The sequence below is a fragment of the Pleurodeles waltl genome, chromosome 8, assembly GCF_031143425.1.
Source record: "Pleurodeles waltl isolate 20211129_DDA chromosome 8, aPleWal1.hap1.20221129, whole genome shotgun sequence".
Lineage (NCBI taxonomy): Eukaryota > Metazoa > Chordata > Amphibia > Caudata > Salamandridae > Pleurodeles > Pleurodeles waltl.
This window is the reverse complement of record NC_090447.1, coordinates 528383290-528398256: the sequence shown is the minus strand read 5'-3', so window position 1 is coordinate 528398256 and position 14967 is coordinate 528383290. Positions and strand designations below refer to the sequence as shown.

The window sequence follows — 14967 nt, the reverse complement described above, 5'->3', positions numbered from 1 at the left end:
GAGGGAGTCAGGTGTGACTTCTGCACATTGATAGTGAACCCCAGCATGTGCAGGAGGTTCACCGTATTCTGAAGGTGGGAGATGACTTTCTGGAGTGAGTCTGCCTTCAACAGCCAGTCGTCGAGGTAGGGGAAGACTGAGACCCCTAACCTGTGCAGATGAGCTGCAACCACCACCATCACTTTCGTGAACACCCGAGGGGCGCTGGTGAGGCTGAAGGGGAGCACGGTAAACTGAAAGTGCTCATGACCTATCACGAATCGTAGGTAACATCTGTGGGCATGCAGGATGGGGATGTGGAAATAAGCGTCCTGCAAGTCCAACGCTACCATCCAGTCTCCTGGGTCCAAGGCAGACAGAACCTGAGCCAGGGTGAGCATTTTGAATTTCTCCTTCTTGAGGAAGTAGTTTAGATCCGAAGTTCTAGGATAGGACAGAAACCCTTGTCCTTTTTTGGTGTCAGAAAGTAGTGAGAATAACAACCACAACCTACTTCTGGGTACAGGGACCTCTTCTATAGCTCCCTTGGCCAAGAGAGCTGTGACTTCCTAGCGGAGAAGCGCCAAATGATTGTCTGGAAGGTGACTGAAGGATGGAGGCATGGTTGGTGGAGCAGATTCGAAAGGGAGGGAGTATCCCTTTCGATCTATCTGCAAAACCCACCTGTCCATGGTGATGTATTCCCAGTGAGGCAGGTGATCGCGAATCCTGACACCAACTGGATGGGAGTGAGGGGACGGACTAGGAGGGCTTGGAGGCTGCACCAGGGGCAGAGGTGGACTGGGCAGACCTCTGGTTCGCTTTCCCACAGCCACGTGGGATTCTGCATCCCCAGCCACGCAGAGGCTGAACAGCATGAATGGCACGGTGACTGGGTGGCGGATGTGACAGGGAGCCCCTTCCGTGGCCACGAAAAGGGTGAAAAGTGGACTGTGGGGGGCGAGGGGCAGAGGAAAGACCAAGGGACTGAGCCATAGCCCGGGAATCATTGAATCTCTCCAAGGCCGAGTCTGCTTTATCTCCAAAGAGATGTGAGCCATCAAAGGGCATGTCCATGAGTGACTGTTGGACATCCCCAGAAAAAACAGAAGTACGCAGGCAGGCATGGCGTCGCAAGTCCACCGTCGTAGCAACTGATCTGCCCAGAGACTCGTTCATGTCCAGCCCACAACAGATTGTGAACTTGGCCGCATCTCTCCCATTGTTCACAGCTTGGGAAACGATAGCACGGGCCTCCTCCGGTATCTGCGGCAGGACTTGCGCAACGGTATCTAAAAAAAGAGTGGGAATAGCGGCCCAAAAGGCATGCAATGTTCACAGGCCGCAGCGCGAGACTGGAGGAAGAAAATAACTTCTTGCCAAACTGTTCCAGTCTTTTGGATTCCCTGTCCGAGGGTGCGGAACGGAATGCGCCTTAAGAAGAGGAAGCCTGGATAGCAAGACTCTCAGGTGTGGGGTGTTGGGACAGGAATTTAGGGTCGTTCGGAGCGGGCCGATGGCGGCGTGCGTTAGTCCTATTCACAGGAGTCCCTGTGTTGGGTTTGGACCAGGTACCCAGTAGGACATCAGTGAGGGCTTCGTTAAATGGAAGGAGAGGTTCCGAAGCAGAGGCTCTGGGCTGAAGCACCTCCGTCAGGAGATTAGTCCTCCCTGCAACAGTAAGCAGCTCAAGGCCGAGGACGTCAGCAACTCTACTGACCACCACAGAATAAGAAGCTCCCACCACCGTAGCCAAGGTAGGAGGAGACACCATGCCAGTCTCTGGGGAGGTATCAAGACCGATGGTGTCGCCCAATCCCTGAGCCCAGTCCATGTTCTGCTCATCTTGCTGGTATTCATAAGGGTCATCAGGTTGACGTCAATTGTGGGCCCGACCGACATCGGGAGCGTTGACGACTTCGCCGGCACTGGGGAAGGTCTCAATGGTATGACTGGCGCCGACACGGACCCGGAGGGACCCTCGATGGCCGGAGCCAGAGCTGCTGGCGCCGAACCCGAAGGACCATCTTCTGAACCCCTAGGCCCCGAAGGCGCAGCAGAGGGGTCATACTGCCCAAATACGAGGTGCATAGCCTCATAGAATTCTTTTAGTTGGGCAGTGGTTGCTTCGGCTCCCAGAAATTCAGGGCGGCGCAGAGTGTACCCAGCATCAGGCTCAGCGGACAGAGGCCTAGAGCTTTGACGTTCTTACTACGTCGCGTCATCTGAGCGACGGGGTGAAGTCGAAGAATTACCCGAATGCCCAGATGATTTGGAGGAAGGCGAGTGGTGATGACTCTGCAGCCGGTCTTGAGACCTTCCCCTCGAGTGAGACAAGGAATGATTCGGAGTCAAGCACCGGGCCACCAAGAGCTTTAGGGACTGCTCCCTCAAAGCTTTCGGGTGCATTGCCTGGCACTCAAGAGCATGACTGAGTCATGGTAGCGCTCCAGACATCACAAACAGCCCGATGTGGATCCATCACTGACATCATTCAGTGACAATCCTCGCAAGGCTTGAACCTGGACTTCAGGGACACAGACGCACCAAAAGTCACCAGAAAATCTGACAAAAGTGTTGAGGCCGGTCAAAAAGTGACCAAGATAGCTCTTCTCCGGATCAGCGTGTGGCACCGAAAGAAAAGAACTGACGTCACCGCGCTGAGGCAGCGCCTATATTCTACCCCAACATCATCACAGAGACCACGAGAATGACGGACGCGGAGTCGACCGACGCCACCTGACGGCGCACAAGGATACTGCTTGAAGAAAAAATCTCCGGATCCAGTCTGACACCAGGTGAAATTCTAAGGTAAGGAATCTGCAACTAGAAGTCTCTATTAGATAAAATATAATCAATACAACCGACATATCAGAAGGCATGCTGCAGTCTTATGCCAGTCGCAGTGCATTTCTGGAATATATTGAACAAAATATGACAGTTTACTAGTAGCAGTCGTTGATTTCATACAGCTTGCAAAAGTAAAAATGACATTAAGGCTCTTCAATATTCATTTTATTAAGTATATAAAAGAAACGTTTAAGGTATCAGAGTGCATTTAATTTGTCAGCACATTTATTGTATTTTATTTATGTAAAAACAATGTCATCTAACTTTACAATACCTGATTAAGAAGAGTTATACTGTATACCTGCATTTGTAAAAGTATAATAACCTTATTAACTTTAAATAGGTGTATTTAAAATGATTAGCCTGAAATAACTCTCAGGTCAAGATTTATAAAAGCACATAGGCTTCAAAGACTGAAAATATTGAACACAGATTTCTTGATTGATGAATTCAAAATGTAAACAATAATGCAGATAACAGCATTTCATTGCTTTTTGTCTAATAAATAAAGTATGCTTGCTACTGTGGACATAGCTCACATTAAGGCTTTCACATAATTGTAATATAAAACAAGTTGAAGCTCTCTGGCATGTAAAATTCAGAACTTTCATAGGTTTGAAGTTAAAAGTTACAGTAATCAATCTACAATACATGCAAGTATATCTCCCCACCATAGCTTTAACGAGTGAGACCAGATGCCTGTGCAAACCCTTATAAATACGGCACAATTTAATAATCAGTTTCCTTCAATGGATCTAAACATGCTTTATATAAAAAAAAAGTAAAAAAACCAAAACGTTTCTCTTTCTGCTTTATAACATCAGCATAAAAATGTTTTAGTTATGGCATATTCTGAAGTTTAGAAAACACAGTAATCTGGAGGATACATCACTGGAAGCCAATTTTCAGAAAATGATGCACAATGGGACCATCCAAGATATTTCATAACCTGCATGAAAATAAGAAAATATAAATTAAACTCCCTGTGATTGTACATATCAGACATCTAGATTCACTCACTTGGCTTCTCAAAAGAATACTGAATTATTATTGAATAAAAACGGTTGAATTTTATGTCATTTCCACCCATAATAAATTTGAAATCCAAACGCATTTCATTCCTTTGTCTGTGCTTACAAATCTACAATAAGACATCCAATTTTGACCTGACTGTCAACTCGGCCTCGGACCTTGATGAGACTAAAACGCTAGTAGGATAAATGATAGCCAAATGTATGTTGAATCACAGTGTAATAAAAATGAAAGATTTGGTGGGAGTAGAACAAAATCCTGTTAGAAAACATTGAACCTACAAACGTTCTTCAAGACAAAGAAAGGAGGAAAGAAGCAAAGGAGAAAGAAAAAGGGAAGGAGACAAAAAGAAAGGATGGGTCCACGGTCAATTAACTGCTAGATAAATGGATACATAGATGGGCACAGACATTATAGCAGTAAAGCATTGCTAACCAGTCCTAAATGTGTTACTAACTGAATACAAAGGACTTCCCAAAGATGGGCGGGAGACTGCTGCCAATTCTTCTATACACAGATGATGTGGTATTGATCTCCCGACCGGCAAATGGATTACAGGGCCTCTTAGATTTGTTTTTAGATTTTATGCAGGATGTAGATCTAAAAGTTAATTTTGCCAAACCTTATATCCTGACAACCGGCCCACTGAATGAGAAGACAAAGCAATTTTGGATGGACGGGATGGTCCTTAAAAAGGTAAAGAACTTTTGTTACCTAGGTATGATTGTTAGCTCCAGTTTGCTCTGGAAATCTCACCTTATGATTAAACAGTTTGAAAGGAATTTAGAGGCAATTTTTTGTTTCACACATAAATTGGGCATTAACCTGTATCTCTTTTGTTAACTCTTTATAAATCCAGTTGTGTGTAGAAAGCGACTTATGGAGCGGGGGATCCGGTTACTGTAAAGCAGACCTGTTACAACAAATCAAAAATAAATTTATATATTGACTGCTGATGGTACCTAAGAGTGTTGCCAGTATTATTTGTCATGAGGAGCTGGGAATTCAGCACCTGGAGGAAGAGATCACACTAGCTCCATTTCTCCACTGGATTAAAATTTTGGAGAAATCCAGAGGCTGAACTGGTGTTTGAATGTTTGTCTGAATATGATTCACTGACTCACTTTTATAAAAAAAAATTCCATTTCAAAATCTTGGTCTTATTAATATGTTCACAAATCTACAATCCCTGCAAGCAAACTCAAGAGTTAGTGAAACAACGCTATAGGGAGGCTGCCATGGCACAGGTTATGGGGCTCTATGAATATGAAAACAGTTGAATCCTATATTAGAATTTCAACAACAGTTGCCATAGAGCCCTATCTACTATAATTTTACAATGTGCATTGCCGTTCTTATTTGACATTGCTTAAGTTGAATTTAATACCTTTTAGAGTGGCATATCCTTAAGAGTGTATATGGAAAAAAGATCTACCTATGTGTCCTTGTGATTCAAAGTCAAATCCGAGCACGTCACTTTATATATTTTTTTTGCACATTATATTCAGCTCTGAGGTCTGCTTTTATGATACCATTGTAACGTAAAGCACATCTCAGAAATTTGTAAGGATGATATACAAAAATTAGACATTAGAAATTTGCTATTCTGAATTGAACATTGGTAGGTCTGCTTTAGCAATTAGGAAACGTTTTGAAAATACTGAAGTATTTTAAATTGCAGACTTATAAATTGATCTTATGATTTTAACTGTAGTCAGTTTTAAAATATTATAGGATTTTATGGTTTTAACATTTTAAAATGTAAATGGTTGTTTTATGAGGTCTTAAGGCAAATAGCCGAATAAATAAACTTTTGACCGACTGACTGACTAAATACAAGTGAGCCTCACTGTCAAACAGAATTCACAAAAAGGTCAAAACAAAACCTATTCCACTCCCAAAGGCAGATTCAAAGCGACATCTGAATTGAGATTTTTTTGTTGCAGTTTTATATAGTGTTGACTAGACCCGAAGGTACTGGAGTACTTTACACAAGCACCAGTTACATTCCACAAGGTCACATTCGTTTTTTAGACACAGGGAGATTAAGTGATTTGCCCAGAAACACAGGATGTTGAGCCTGTTGACTTGAACCTGGCTCCTAATGTTTTAAATGGGCAGGTACTGTCAGGTAGTGAGTACCTGCACTTCTCTCATTTCAAAGGGAGAGCATCTGCACTTGTCGGCAGTCCTGAACAGAGTACCAGGAGCAAAAAGGTACTCAGCGTTTCTATATTTCCGCTCAAAGCACTGCTGGCTCCCCGATCCCAGAGTAGACAGCTCTGGGTGTAACACTACATCATCAAAGTCGAATATCCACTAACTTTTTAGAAAGCCTTTTTCCAGAATCATTACATCGCGCATATGCCATTTCCTCACTCTCTCATTCATAAACGGAGGTTTGCTATTTTTAGGTAATGTCCATTGCGGAGCTTGTATAATCTTTCTCCAACCGGACACCTGGAAACCTTGCCAATAAGTTCTTCATCAAGGGTTAAATGGAGCATTCATACTGGAGTCAAGCTCATTGGGACAGTTAATACAGGCAGCCAATTAGGTACATAAATTGCATGCTTAATAAGCTTTTACTACTAGGATGAGGAATACAGAACTCACGGAGAGCACAGAATTTTTTTTTAAAAAAAGCAACAATCCAACTTGCGTTACCAACACACAGGTTTCAGAATAAAAATGTATCATCAGATACCCACTTGCCAAATGAATATGTGATCAATCCTACGTTCCCAACCAACTCTCATTACATGCAAAAGAGACTGATCGTTTCATATTAAGACTAGTCTACTCGGCCACAGTCCCAGTGCACATTTTCTTTGTTTAACAAGGATACATGATTTGTGATACTATCCTTAACGTATCAGTCCAAAACTCGCACGCAGGGGACCTCGTTTTGAAAGCCTGAGAGGTATCATGCAGCAGAAATTAACATTCATTGTGCAACTTCTGGCAAATAGGTAACTGACTCATACTTCTACTCATGGAAAAAACTGGTGTGATACGGACCTAAGAAGGAAATGTGCCATCATCTTGCAATGTAAAGAAGCGGAATATGTGACCTACTGGATTAGTGTGGTTGCTCTTAATGCTACACTTAGATTTGCTCTGGGGAAATGCTCCCTGTCACCTAAAACATTTTACAACAGTGGTTCATGATCTTTTGATCTTTGTGGACCTACCACTTATTACTGGAGGGGGCGTGGCTTCGGCAAGATGGCAACAGACTGATAAAGCTGTGCTTCATAACCGAGCACTTCTATCAATTTTGCCACTACTTGGAGCTTTCATTCAGCTCCTTTACAAAGGATCCTACTGGATACTTACAACAGTGCATCTTGGAGACCTTACCTTGGATGCTGGCTGTGTTTTACATGCCACTGCTGCCAAGATATTTAGTAAGCAGGAGACTGCCATTTTTTGATGCGCAATGCTAGGATATTTGTTCACGACAATGCGCCGTGGAGCCTATGTTTTTTTTTTTTTTTTCTCCTTCGTGATTTCTTACCTGCCTTTTATGCAGATTCTCGTGGTGCCTCGGTCCTGGTAATTGAGTGTATTACCACCATTCTGTGCAGCATTTCTTCATTTTCACTCACACTAACCACCATCTTACGCCATCTTACAATCTTCCTCTTAGTGACTGAACTCTGCGGTCATTGTACATCTATTATGAAGTAAGTCCATTTATTTAGTCAGTTTCCTTCCTTCAAGATTTGGTTATGAACGGCACTATTTCGGGGCTTCTGGACCTTCCATCTCCTCCCCTGCATGGGCAGTACCAAATTGCTGCAGTGGTTCTCCAGGAATAGTGTTTTATAAGCCAAAATGGCCAGCGACTCGCTTGCTGGGATTAAAGCTTCCTCCTGAGGTGCTAAATCAAAGAGAACCAAGAATGATCCCCCATCGCCCATTGCCTCATCTAGTAACCCTATTTTGGATTCTATTCTGGATGAGATAAGAGGATTGTAGCCTTTTATATGTGCCACTAATGAAGAGTTGAAATACATTGAAGATGGTTAAGGAGGGCAGGTAGACTCAATCCTCAGTCATCCAAACCTCGAGGTACTATAGTGCTGTTCCTGCAATTCACTGAATTTCTTCGGGTTTGAAAGCAACTAAAGCACACACACACAGAAATTGAAGAAAAAAAAAAACTCACATGGTCTGGCCATACTTTATTCATCTCGCAGGATCTTTCCCCTAAAGCCAATGCCACATGAAAATAATTTCTTGCTCTGAGATCCCACAAGAGACATTTAATCCGACGTTATGTAATCCTTTATCTATGCTCTTGCAGGATAACCCACGAGGGAACCACTAAACTTTTTGATGGCCCTGCTGAACTGGGAGTGTTCCGCCACAATGCTTCTTCTCGTCCAAAGGAGTCTAGTGTTTCAAAAACTTAAGATAATGTTCATTATGTCACCCCCTATTTTTGGCCTTCAAATGTTTTACTCTGTTCTCATTCTTGTCATGGTGTGGACATGTCTTATCCCCATCTTCATTATTTATGCTGCCAGGTCTGGATTTTTAGTTCTGATATGCTTATATCTTTTTCTCTTTCCTTTTATGTGTCTTCTTTCTTCGTTGCTTTTCTTCTCTTCTTTTTATGCATGCTTTCTGATATTTGTCTTGTATTATGCTCCTATTGTATTTAACCACTATGGTCACCATATCCTTTTCCCCTTCTTTGCAGATTATCATCCTTGTTCCTGTATTTTTTACCTTGCGTGTCCTGTATGCATATTTTTGTCTTGTGGGATGTTCATGGACTTTGACACTACATTAAAAGACAAAAAGGTACTTTTTTACCTTTCTAAACTTGAATGTAAAGTTGCATATCTATAAGAAATGTATTGTAATTCTTGTAGTCTCTCAAACTGAAGAGAGAATGGGTTGGCCAAGTACTTTTTTCAGCAGCAATTGATCGCAAAGGTGGGTTGGTAATCTATGCCATAAATTACTGAACGTACATGTTTTCGCTACATAATATGGCATTGAGGGCAAATGGGTGCTTGTTAATGTTACTTTGGGCAACCTACACTTAACTTTCTTTAAGGTTTATTGACCTGTTAAATTGGATCCTGCATTTTGGAATACTATTAGATAAAACTTGCAATCTCCAATCCCAATGTTAGTTTTGTTGGTGATTTTAACCTTGTGTTATATCCCTTTACTGACAGACAATCCAAATATAAATTTAAACCTGATAAAAACATACAAGGTCTTTCAATGTGACCTCTAATCTAAACTATTCAATGATGTTTGGTGCACCTGTAATTCTGATATGAGGGAATTTTCTTTCTTTCCTAATGATCACAAGACCAAATCTAGAATTGATTTTATTTTAGTTACTAAACCATTACTACATACTGTACACACTGTGCTGAGCTTGGTTCCATTTTTTTTTTCTCTGACCATGCACCGATACTGGCTTCTTTAGACATCTCTACTGTTCAAAGATGAATAATTCTCCTCTATGGATCAAACCTTCATTTCTGAAGCTAATTTTTATACTAGAATTCTTCCAGCAGCGGCGGCCGCTCCCTTAGGGCAGATGAGCGTCGTCCACCTGCAGCCAGCCAAAAAGGTGAAAAATAAAATGGTAATAAAATACATTTACCATCATTTTATTTTTCCCTTTGCCCAGCCAGCCGTGTTTGGGGGTGGGGCCACTGCTGCTGACTGGCTGCAGGGGAGTGACGCTCACTCCACAGTTCGCGCTGCGCACGCCATTTTGGCCAGCCATCTTGTGATAGCCAGCCTCACATGTGCAGTGTAAATCTCTCCACTTAGCTGTCTGAAACAGCTGAGTGGAGAGCAGGCACAGGCCACCAGTACCTGCTGGAGCATCGAGGCAGTCAGCTCCAGCCAATCTGGGCGCTGCTCTCATGCTTCCAACATTATCAGCAACATGAAAGTGTCTAGATTCGTGTGCAGCATTCAATTGCTGCAGTCAGAGCACTGAGGGTTGATGACTGGAGGAGGTGAGCCAAGGGGGTGAGTACATTTTTAATTTTCATGTGCTGCTGGTACCCTGTTTTGTTGGTTTCCCCACCAAATGTTTAGGGTACCAGCTGCTACTATCTTTCAGCTCAATGATCCTGCCCTTACCTCTATTGCTAATTACTGCCATGCCTTTAAGGCTTCTTTTAGAGCTTTTGTTATTGCTTAGTCAGCAAAGAAAAACAGAGTGCTCGAAAAGTCAATACAACATTTTGGCACATGAAATTAAATCACCTGAAAATAGTTATTTTACCTCAAAATAAATCTCTATGTATATGATTTGATTACAGCTGAATCTGAGTTAAACAAGATTGCAACTGGGGGTGCGGCGGCGTAGCCAGCCGCCAGAGATGCAGACTGAGTTCTGTAGAGCTCCCACCGGGTACTGAACATCATGCACCATCCGGCATTATCCCAGTACAATGCACAATACTGCTGCACCGGTGAGGGATACACTCCCCTGCAACCCATGACAGTATTTCCAGTGAATGGATCATCGGTGGGAGCCCACAAACGACCGTAGATTCAATGAGCAAACATGGTTGACAGCTCAGCACTCGCATTGGCAGGAGGTTTACCACTTCCCCTGCCCACATCGGAGACCTAACGCCACATGTTGTGAGGTCATAGGCAGAGGGAAGCCAGCGTTGCTCCATTCCCACACATTTTCACTAGTAACCCTAGTATGATCTGCAGCGGTACAACTATTCTTCTTGTCCACGCTATTTCAGACCTTCCTTCTGTCACATAAGGAAAATGTCACTTACCCAGTGTACATCTGTTCGTGGCATTAGTCTCTGCAGATTCACATGCTGTGCATAGTCCGCCGTCTGGTGTTGGGTCGGAGTGTTACAAGTTGTTTTTCTTCGAAGAAGTCTTTTCGAGTCACGAGACCGAGGGACTCCTCCTACTTTGGTTCCATTGCGCATGGGCGTCGACTCCATGTTAGATTGTTTTCCCCGCAGAGGGTGAGGTAGGAGTTGTGTATGTTAGTAATAGTGCCCATGCAATGGAATGAATAAGTATGTACAAAATGAAGGTTAAAGTAATATATTTACAAATGTACAAATGTTGAAGATTACTTCCAAACGGCTACAGGCTCCCGGGAAGGCGGGTGGGCGCATGTGAATCTGCAGCGACTAATGCCACGAACAGATGTACACTGGGTAAGTGACATTTTCCGTTCGGTGGCATGTGTAGCTGCAGATACACAAGCTGTGCATAGACTAGTAAGCAGTTATCTCCCCAAAAGCGGTGGTTCAGCCTGTAGGAGTGGAAGTAGTTTGAAATAAAGTTCTTAGTACAGCTTGACCTACTGTGGCTTGTTGTGCAGATAACACGTCTACACAGTAGTGCTTAGTAAATGTGTGAGGCGTAGACCATGTTGCTGCCTTACATATTTCGTTCATTGGAATATTTCCTAGAAAGGCCATGGTAGCACCTTTCTTTCTGGTTGAGTGTGCCTTTGGTGTAATAGGCAGCTGTGTCTTTGCTTTAAGATAGCAGGTTTGGATGCACCTAACTATCCATCTAGCTATACCTTGTTTTGATATTGGATTTCCTGTATGAGGTTTTTGAAATGCAATAAATAGTTGTTTTGTTTTCCTAATTAGTTTTGTTCTGTCAATGTAGTACATTAGTGTTCTTTTGATGTCTAATGTATGTAGTGCTCTTTCAGCTATTGAGTCTGGCTGTGGAAAGAACACTGGCAATTCTACTGTTTGATTTAAGTGGAACGGTGAGATGACCTTTGGTAAGAATTTTGGGTTGGTTCTTAGAACTACTTTATTTTTGTGTATTTGAATAAATGGTTCTTGTATAGTAAATGCCTGAATTTCACTTACGCTTCTTAGAGATGTAATGGCAATGAGAAATGCAACTTTCCACGTTAGATATTGCATTTTGCAAGAATGCATGGGTTCGAAAGGTGGACCCATGAGTCTTGTTAAGACAATATTGAGGTTCCATGAAGGAACAGGTGGTGTCCTTGGTGGTATAATTCTTTTTAGGCCTTCCATAAATGCTTTAATGACAGGTATTCTAAATAGGGAAGTTGAATGAGTAATTTGCAGGTATGCAGATATTGCTGCGAGATGTATCTTTATGGAAGAGAAAGCTAGATTTGACTTTTGCAAATGTAGTAAATACCCTACAACATCTTTTGGAGATGCATGCAATGGTTGAACTTGATTATTATGGCAGTAGCAAACAAATCTTTTCCATTTACTTGCATAGCAGTGTCTAGTGGATGGCCTTCTAGCTTGTCTTATGACCTCCATACATTCCTGTGTGAGGTTTAAGTGTCCAAATTCTAGGATTTCAGGAGCCAAATTGCTAGATTCAGCGATGCTGGGTTTGGATGCCTGATTTGTTGCTTGTGTTGTGTTAACAGATCTGGCCTGTTGGGTAGTTTGACATGAGGTACTACTGACAGGTCTAGTAGTGTTGTATACCAAGGTTGTCTTGCCCATGTTGGTGCTATTAGAATGAGTTTGAGTTTGTTTTGACTCAATCTGTTTACTAGATATGGAAGGAGAGGGAGAGGGGGAAAAGCGTATGCAAATATCCCTGACCAATTCATCCATAGAGCATTGCCTTGAGATTGCCGGTGTGGGTACCTGGATGCGAAGTTTTGGCATTTTGCGTTTTGTTTTGTTGCAAATAGATCTATTTGAGGTGTTCCCCAAATTTGGAAGTAAGTGTTCAGGATTTGGGGGTGAATTTCCCATTCGTGGACCTGTTGGTGATCCTGAGGGAGATTGTCTGCTAGCTGGTTCTGGATCCCTGGAATAAACTGTGCTATTAGGCGAATGTGGTTGTGAATTGCCCAATGCCATATTTTTTGTGTGAGGAGACACAACTGTGTCGAGTGTGTTCCCCCCTGTTTGTTTAAATAATACATTGTCGTCATGTTGTCTGTTTTGACAAGAATGTATTTGTGGGTTATCATTGGTTGGAATGCTTTCAACGCTAGAAATACTGCTAACAATTCTAGGTGATTTATATGAAACTTTCTTTGATGTACGTCCCATTGTCCTTGGATGCTGTGTTGATTGAGGTGTGCTCCCCACCCTGTCATGGAAGCATCTGTTGTTATCACGTATTGTGGCACTGGGTCTTGGAAAGGCCGCGCTTTGTTTAAATTTGTACTGTTCCACCATAGAAGCGAGATGTAGGTTTGGCGGTCTATCAACACCAGATCTAGAAGGTGACCCTGTGCATGTGACCATTGTGATGCTAGGCACTGTTGTAAGGGCCGCATGTGCAATCTTGCGTTTGGGACAATGGCTATGCATGAGGACATCATGCCTAGGAGTTTTAAGACCATCTTTGCGTGTATCTTTTGTGTTGGATACATAGCTTGTATCACCTTGTGAAAATTTTGAACCCTTTGTGGACTTGGAGTGGCTATCCCTTTTGTTGTGTTGATTGTCGCTCCTAAGTATTGCTGTGTTTGACACGGCAAAAGGTGTGACTTTGCATAGTTGATGGAGAAACCCAGTTTGTAAAGGGTTTGTATAACATAATCTGTGTGGTGTAAACACTTTGTTAGCGAGTTGGTTTTGATTAACCAATCGTCTAGGTACGGGAACACGTGTATTTGCTGCCTCCTGATATGTGCAGCTACTACTGCTAGACATTTTGTAAAGACTCTTGGTGCTGTCGTTATTCCGAATGGCAACACTTTGAATTGGTAATGTATTCCTTCGAATACGAACCTTAGGTATTTCCTGTGCGAGGGATGTATCGGTATATGGAAATACGCGTCTTTTAGATCTAACGTTGTCATGTAGTCTTGCTGTTTCAGTAGTGGTATTACGTCTTGTAACGTGACCATGTGAAAGTGGTCTGATTTGATGTAGGTGTTTAGTGTTCTGAGATCCAATATTGGTCTCAGACTTTTGTCCTTTTTCGGTATTAGAAAGTACAGTGAGTAAACTCCTGTGTTCTTTTGTGTTTTTGGTACTAATTCTATTGCGTCCTTTTGCAGTAATGCTTGAACTTCTAGTCCTAGAAGGTCTATATGCTGTTTGGACATCTTGTGTGTTTTCGGTGGGACGTTTGGAGGGAGTTGGAGAAATTCTATGCAATAACCATGTTGGATAATTGCTAAGACCCAAGTGTCTGTTATCTCCTCCCACGATTTGTAGAACTGGCTTAGTCTTCCCCCCACTGGTGTTGTGTGAAGGGGTTGAGTGACTTGTGAGTCACTGCTTGTTTTGAGGGGTTTTGGGCCCTTGAAATTTTCCCCGGTTTCTTGGGAATTGGCCCCCTCTGTATTGGCCCCGAAAGCCTCCCCTTTGATACTGTCCCTGGTAGGTAGACTGTGTTGTTTGTGAGGTGCTTGCTTGTGTGGCTTGACCTCGAAACCCTCCTCTGAAAGTAGTTTTGCGAAATGTGCCAAATGTGCCTCTGCCCTGCGGGGAATAGAGTGCGCCCATGGCTTTAGCTGTGTCAGTGTCTTTCTTTAATTTTTCAATTGCAGTGTCCACTTCTGGTCCAAACAATTGTTGTTCATTGAACGGCATATTGAGCACTGCCTGTTGTATCTCAGGTTTGAAGCCGGATGTGCGCAGCCATGCGTGCCTCCTTATCGTTACAGCAGTATTTATAGTTCTTGCAGCTGTATCTGCTGCATCCATAGAAGAACGGATTTGGTTGTTGGATATGTTTTGTCCCTCTTCAACCACTTGTTTTGCCCGTTTTTGGAATTCTTTGGGGAGGTGCTCGATGAGATGCTGCATCTCGTCCCAATGGGCTCTGTCATATCGCGCTAGGAGTGCCTGCGAGTTGGCGATGCGCCACTGATTTGCAGCTTGTACTGCAACCCTTTTCCCGGCTGCATCAAACTTTCGGCTCTCCTTGTCTGGAGGTGGTGCGTCGCCTGATGTGTGCGAGTTGGCTCTTTTACGAGCTGCTCCTACGACAACCGAATCTGGTGTCAGTTGTGATGTAATAAAAGCAGGGTCTGTGGGTGGTGCCTTGTATTTCTTCTCCACCCTTGGGGTTATTGCTCTGCTTTTAACTGTCTCCTTAAAGATTTGTTTAGCGTGCCTTAGCATTCCCGGGAGCATAGGAAGGCTT

At 43.0% G+C, this 14967-nt stretch overlaps 1 protein-coding gene across 2 annotated transcripts in view; it reads right to left on the bottom strand.

The window, feature by feature from the left end:
- Positions 1-2977: 2977 nt before the first annotated feature.
- TPP2 (tripeptidyl peptidase 2) overlaps positions 2978-14967 on the bottom strand; it is a 635278-nt gene continuing 623288 nt past the window's right edge. For both annotated transcript variants that reach the window (XM_069204557.1, XM_069204556.1), the window contains one exon: positions 2978-3778. In XM_069204557.1, coding sequence (XP_069060658.1) covers positions 3689-3778 — 90 coding nt within the window. In that variant the 3' untranslated portion in view covers positions 2978-3688. The remainder of the gene's footprint in view (positions 3779-14967) is intronic.